Raw genomic sequence first — 6,657 nt, 5'->3', positions numbered from 1 at the left:
AAAGTCTCAAATTCTCAAATTTTCAAATTCTCAAATTTTCAAATTCTCAAATTCTCAAGTTCTCAAATTCTCAAATTCTCAAATTCTCAAATTCTCAAATTCTCAAATTCTCAAATTCTCAAATTCTCAAATTCTCAAATTCTCAAATTCTCAAATTCTCAAATTCTCAAATTCTCAAATTCTCAAATTCTAAAATTCTCAAATTCTCAAATTCTCAAATTCTCAAATTCTCAAATTCTAAAATTCTCAAATTCTAAAATTCTCAAATTCTCAAATTCTCGAATTCTCAAATTCTCAAATTCTCAAATTCTCAAATTCTCAAATTCTCAAATTCTTAAATTCTCAAATTCTCAAATTCTCAAATTCTCAAATTCTCAAATTCTCACATTCTCAAATTCTCAAATTCTCAAATTCTCAAATTCTCAAATTCTCAAATTCTCAAATTCTCAAATTCTCAAATTCTCAAATTCTCAAATTCTCAAATTCTCAAATTCTCAAATTCTCAAATTCTCAAATTCTCAAATTCTCAAATTCTCAAATTCTCAAATTCTCAAATTCTCAAATTCTCAAATTCTCAAATTCTCAAATTCTCAAATTCTCAAATTCTCAAATTCTCAAATTCTCAAATTCTCAAATTCTCAAATTCTCAAATTCTCAAATTCTCAAATTCTCAAATTCTCAAATTCTCAAATTCTTAAATTCTTAAATTCTCAAATTCTCAAATTCTCAAATTCTCAAATTCTCAATTTCTCCTCAAATTCTCTTCAAATTCTCAAATTATCAAATTCTCAAATTCTCAAAACAATGGCAGCATCGCATTGTTTTTATTCTTTTTAAGTCTTTTTAGTCTTTTTAGTCTTTTCAGTCTTTTTAGTCTTTTTAGTCTTTTTAGTCTTTTTAGTCTTTTTAGTCTTTTTAGTCTTTTTAGTCTTTTTAGTCTTTTTAGTCTTTTTAGTCTTTTTAGTCTTTTTAGTCTTTTTAGTCTTTTTAGTCTTTTTAGTCTTTTTAGTCTTTTTAGTCTTTTTAGTCTTTTTAGTCTTTTTAGTCTTTTTAGTCTTTTTAGTCTTTTTAGTCTTTTTAGTCTTTTTAGCAGGGGGTGGCTCATAAAAGATGCATCCGATGTGTTCGGATGCATTATAATGCATTTAAACTTGCCATTTTATTGCCTGCCTTTGCTAACCAAACGTCTTTCTCCTTTCCTTGCAGACTAAAATAGTGCCGTTGTACTGACTATCACAATAGCAGCAAGGATGAATGCCGAAGAAAGGGGGCAGATAAAGGAGCGGTTCTGGAAACGTGTCCAGAAGGTGATCGGTCTCGTGCCGCATCGAGTCATGGCCTTGCTGGATATGTTCGACCTGTCAGCATCGCAAGTCATCGCTGAGGCAAGTGTGGAATGGCCGAAACTCATCGAAGATGAAGTCAGAACGAGTGGTGTCGAAATTTTCGATGATGCCGTAAGCCGAGGGCTCACAAGGTCAAAGTACGATGTGTTTGGCCGGCAACAGAACGATCTGGCAACATTCACTGTGCATGCCGCTGAAAAGGTTTCGATCGACAATGTAGGCAAATTGATCCGAAAGTACGGGATACGCCAATTCATCGAGGGCTCACCGGTACTAGCGAGACGGTGCCAAGAAATTGGTACAGACCAAGTAAATCCTATTGCTGACGATTCGAAGAAAATGCTTCTAGAGAAGTTGGCCAACTACTACCGTCAGCACGAGGAATGTGGAGTCGACCCCGACTACTTCGTAGACTTGCCAGTGCTTACCATTTCAAACACCGGGGACCAAGCGACAGTACGTGTTACGTGCGCAGTATGCAAGAAAACACGTCCCATGTGCAAGCGTTCTGGTGGCAATTGGGTTACGAATAATTATTACCAGCATGTTCGTACACATTTACGGGGAGTGGTCCGTAGAAGAGAAGAAGAACTGGCAAGTTCAGAAGAGGACACGGATAGCGATGGAGATGGCGCTCACGGGGATCGCGCTGTTGGTGGTGGCAGTGGAAGCGTTGAGGAAGCTGATGTTGGCGGTGGCAGTAGTGTAGCTTCGAGAAACGATAGCGTTGACGAAGCAGTTGTTGGCGATGGCAGTGGTGGAGCTTCGAGAAGCGGTAGCAATGAGGAAGCTGCAAATGATGGTGACAGTAGTGAAGCTGCTATTGTCGATGGTGAAACTGTTGTTAGCAGTGGCGATGGTGGACCTGCGGAAAGCGGTAACGATGGTACAGCTCCTGTTAGCGCTGGCGGTGATGGAGCTGCTGGTAGCGGTGTATGTCAACCGAGCAGAAAGTCGGTGGCAGACTTGATCAATCAGTATCAATACGCCGGCGAAGGTAGCAGCCGTCACCATCATCACTTGCGGGGTGGGCATTTTCTGAGGAGTGACAACAAAACGTCGGGAAACTAGAACCACGGGACAGTGCAGCCGAATGTCCTGTGGCAACTTCCAAGGCTTATAACCTGATTAAGCTCTATGAGACCATCGCATTTAAGAGTGCATGCAAGTTACACTACACCGATGAAGAAAAGGACATGTCGTTGTATCGATACATAATGGCTGGGAAGAAGTATCATGAGTTCATGGTTGGGAATGTTCCCGGCATAAGCCGAGCTACCCTTCTAAGGCACATGGACAAACATACAACGGACATTAAAGATGGTAAGAATGTTTGGTTTAATCTTAAACCTTCATTAACTTCCTATTTTTTCAGGGGTGATCGACGCGGCGGGTCTGAAGCGTTACCTGACCGAGAACGGCTATCCGCTGACGGTGATGCTTGCGGAGGATGGGACGAGGGTTACCCCGCGTGCCCAGTACGACGAGCGAACAAACACTTTGACTGGACTAGTAGCTCCGCTTGACCACACGGGACTTCCCAAACGAAACTACTTTGACGCCAGCAATGCGCAGGATATGGCTGACAAGTTGAAAAATTGCCGACTGGCAAGCACTGCATACGTTCAACTAGCAGTACCTCTAGATCCAAATGCGGCCCCGTACGTGCTGTTCTACATGGGTACGGACAACAGCTTTACGTATGCAGATGTACTCAAGCGTTGGCTTCACACCATCGACTTGCTGAAGAAGCATGGCATCACCGTTTTTGGTATAGCTTCAGATGGGGACCCAACTCTCCTGAAGGCAATGCTCAGCATCATGCAATTGGCAGATGTACCGTGTGATGAGCTAGGTGTTAGATTTCTTTGGAAACTTGTTCAGCGCACCTATCTGTACCAAGATATAACGCACACAGTGAACAAACTAGCGCGCAAGTTGTTCAATCGCAAACGAGCGTTAATGATTGGTACATCGGTGGCTAGCGTTACCCACCTCGATGCCCTGTTGGATAAGGTTTCGAAGGACAAACACGGTCTCACGTACGGTGATCTTCACCCGACCGACCTCATGAGCTTTCGACCTACGGAAAAAGTAATGGAGGAAGCCGTTATCAACCTGTTGGAGGAACATGTGCCTGGTAGCGAGGGCACGGTAGTGCTGCTCCGCTACATGAGCGCTATATACCGAGCATATACTGATGTATCGTTGGCGCCGATTGAAGCCATCTCAATGCTCTGGTACAGTTAATCTATGGCACAATTGTTGGGTTTAAATTAAACACCGTTTATTTCCACAGGGAGGCGTTGTTTTTCATGCGGGCGTGGAGGAACTGGACATTGAAGAATAGAACAAGCAGCTTCCAATGTGTGACAGCAAACACGTACGCTTGTCTTGAGATAAATGCTCACAGCCTTGTGCTGGCAGCAAGAGACTGCCGCGATCGTGGCCGACCCGAGGAATTCTTAGTGAGGTGTTTCGGCAGTCAGGACGTCGAGGCGACATTCCGGAATCTTCGATCGATGACGACAATGAACCATACCCAGACGAACCTCACTTTCAAGGAAATCGGCGAAAAGCTGCGGCGAGCTCACATGCTGCATCAAATTCAGCACCGTAACCGTATTAAGTTTCGATTCCCTGGTCACACGGGTCCGACCAACGAGTCCGTGCTACCGACACTGCCGACGGATGCTGAAATAAAAGCCGCACTAACCAGTGCTGAGGGGAGGGCATCTGAGGTCTTGGGCAAGCTTGGCCTCTTGCAGGCTGAACAATCTTTCGAGTTTAGTGTACATGCCCTCGGGGACCGGAACTGGGAAGACTTGATCGTTTCCGATAGTGAGTCTGACACGGAGGACCATGAAGACCATGAACCCGGTCAGGAGGTGTATGAAGCTAAGCATCTGTTTTCAAACTTTTCGGGCCAGATCGCGCTGCCTAACAGCACGTCCGATAAGCACATCTACCTGATACGAGATGACCACGGGAAGGTGTTTCACGTTAAGAAGAGTAGTGTAGTGTGGATGCTTACTGCGTCTAAGGTTCAGGAAAAAGCTCGTATGATACGTTACAAACAGCCCATGCCTAACTAGGGCAAGGTAGGTTGATTAGGTTCATAAGTAATACATATTATATCATGTCCGTACTCTTGGAGTGTTCTTTACTATCCATGATGACACTCTGACTATGCAACCACTAAGGTGGTTGAATAGCCAGGGGGAGTGTTATAACCGGGTGTTTGTAGTTGCCTATGTACTGGTCTCTACAAACATCCGGTTTATACTCTTTATACAATGTTGCCCCTAAATGTATGCAACCCATGAAATGCACAAAAGTTTCAAAATTCGTCTAAGTCCCGGAAATGGGAAAGTGTTCATTCCTGTGATGGCACCACTGAGCTGAGGTGAGATGAGTACCCACAGTTGTCTGGGTTGGGTTAGTTTGAGGCGAAGTTCGCCTACTTGGAGGTGAAACTTGCCTATAAGGAGGTATAGTTTGCCTATACGGAGGCAAGGTCTGCCTATATGGTAAAGTTCTCTACCTACACAGGTACCATTTATTTTTAGTATATAAAGCCGCCTCAGCATCAGTAAACAAATCATTCTACAAGATGGCCAGCGGTAGTGAGGACGGTTCGATGTCAAGCGGCAGTGAGGAAGGTTCGATGTCAAGCGGCAGTGAGGAAGGTTCGAGTCTTGAAGTCATCACTCGGCCAACTACTCTTCAGGCGAGGGTATTCCGTGCCATCAACCGTGGACGCGGTTCACCAACTGTGCGTCAGCGCGGGTCACCACCTGTGCCTCAACGTGAGTCGCCGCCTGAGCCTCAACGCGAGTCACCGCCTGTGCCGCAACGCGAGTCGCCGCAACGTGAGGCTCAGCTTGAGCCTTTACGTCAGCAGGTCGCTTCCCTTGAGGCCAGGGTAGCCATATTGGAGAGTGACCAAGCTCGTAAGCACGGCTCGTCGTCGCGTAGTCGTGGCCGCCGCGGTAACAGCCAACCAACTCCATCGAAGAAACCTCAGCTGGCGAAGTACTGTCCGGAACAACGCACCATGAAGGAGTTGATAATGAGAGTTATCAGGTACGGCGGGTGGAACGCCGGCAGGATGGGGGGCATCAGCGAGGAGAGGTTCACTGAGCTGAGGCAGCTCGGGTACACTGACTTCTTGCGCGGTGTTCTTCTAGAGCTGTACTCTCCGGACGAGCTTGTCACAACGACCGTTGGTCGGTCTTCGGGATCGGCAACCCCGATGGCGCACGCCATGCGAGACGCTGTTTACCGTCTTGTTGCAGCTTACTTCAACGTGCACCGATCGCTGCCCCCGAGATCGTTCGATGAGTTGAACAAGGACATCTCCCACGTTTTCTCTAACGCGAGAAAGTCGTCGGTGAAAAGACGGGAAGTCGCAGACCCCGGCGAGGGTACGTCGCAGCGCAAGGACACGTCGCAGCGCAAGGACACGTCGCAGCGCAAGGACACGTCGCAGCGCAAGGACATGTACGTCCTTGAAGGTATATCGCGGCTTGAGGACCCAGAAGCCGGTGAGGGTACATCGCAGCGCTCCTTCGAATGGGAGGATCTGCTGGTAGTACAAAGTAGCGTTGATATCACCGGAGAAAACTTCAGCGACGACGAAGACGACGACGACTAGTGTTGTAATTTGACAAATAAAAAAAATTCAACACAATTTACAATTTTTACTTCTTTTGTTCATTGGTTAACGGGTATCTACGCTAAGACAAGGTTTACTTAAGTGGAGGCCAAATAGGATTGCTTGGAGGCGAGTTTCGCCTACATGGGAAAAAAGTTCACCTAAATTGGCAAAATTTGCCTAAGTCTGGCATATGAAAAAGGTTGACATGGTAGGCAACCTCGGGTGCGCATCCGTCCACTTCGAAGGAATGTACCGTCCTAGGACTGGGAACATCGTGTGCGCAAACCCGCGTACACCCCATATACGCGGACTGGTGTACGTGGACTGGTGTACGCGGACTGGTGTACGCCGATGAGCTTAGGTACCGGTATCCACGCTGAGACAAGGTTTACTTAAGTGGAGGCCAAATTGGATTACTTGGAGGCGAGTTTCGCCTACATGGGAAAAAAGTTCACCTAAATTGGCAAAATTTGCCTAAGTCTGGCATATGAAAAAGGTTGACATGGTAGGCAACCTCGGGTGCGCATCCGTACACTTCGAAGGAATGTACCGTCCTAGGAGTGGGAACATCGTGTGCGCAAACCCGCGTACACTCCATATACATGGACTGGTGTACGCCGACAGTGTTGGTGGCAGCATGTAGCGTCGCTT

The 6,657-nt window shown here is 46.2% G+C and overlaps 2 protein-coding genes across 2 annotated transcripts; both read left to right on the top strand.

Moving 5' to 3' along the window:
* The first annotated feature begins 1,250 nt into the window (after positions 1-1,250).
* LOC120413729 (uncharacterized) lies at positions 1,251-2,417 on the top strand. The gene has a single exon (XM_039574656.2). The coding sequence runs from the start codon at positions 1,251-1,253 to the stop codon at positions 2,415-2,417; it is 1,167 nt and encodes a 388-aa protein (XP_039430590.2).
* On the top strand, positions 2,407-4,461 carry LOC120413731 (uncharacterized). Its single transcript, XM_052706348.1, has 3 exons — positions 2,407-2,669; positions 2,722-3,586; positions 3,646-4,461. Exons 1-3 carry the CDS (start codon positions 2,543-2,545, stop codon positions 4,439-4,441), a joined length of 1,788 nt encoding a protein of 595 aa, XP_052562308.1. The 5' UTR covers positions 2,407-2,542; the 3' UTR covers positions 4,442-4,461.
* The last annotated feature ends 2,196 nt before the right edge of the window (positions 4,462-6,657 follow it).

Source organism: Culex pipiens, chromosome 1, assembly GCF_016801865.2.
Source record: "Culex pipiens pallens isolate TS chromosome 1, TS_CPP_V2, whole genome shotgun sequence".
In the NCBI taxonomy this organism is placed as follows: Eukaryota; Metazoa; Arthropoda; class Insecta; order Diptera; family Culicidae; genus Culex; species Culex pipiens.
Note: the sequence above shows the minus strand (reverse complement) of the source record. Positions and strands in the feature narration are given on the sequence as shown.

Coding starts and splice junctions, on each gene's coding strand:
- LOC120413729 (XM_039574656.2), top strand. CDS start 1,251: ATGAATGCCGAAGAAAGGGGGCAGATAAAGGAGCGGTTCTGGAAACGT.
- LOC120413731 (XM_052706348.1), top strand. CDS start 2,543: ATGTCGTTGTATCGATACATAATGGCTGGGAAGAAGTATCATGAGTTC. Junction 2,670..2,721: donor TACAACGGACATTAAAGATG/GTAAGAATGTTT, acceptor CTATTTTTTCAG/GGGTGATCGACGCGGCGGGT. Junction 3,587..3,645: donor GAAGCCATCTCAATGCTCTG/GTACAGTTAATC, acceptor TTATTTCCACAG/GGAGGCGTTGTTTTTCATGC.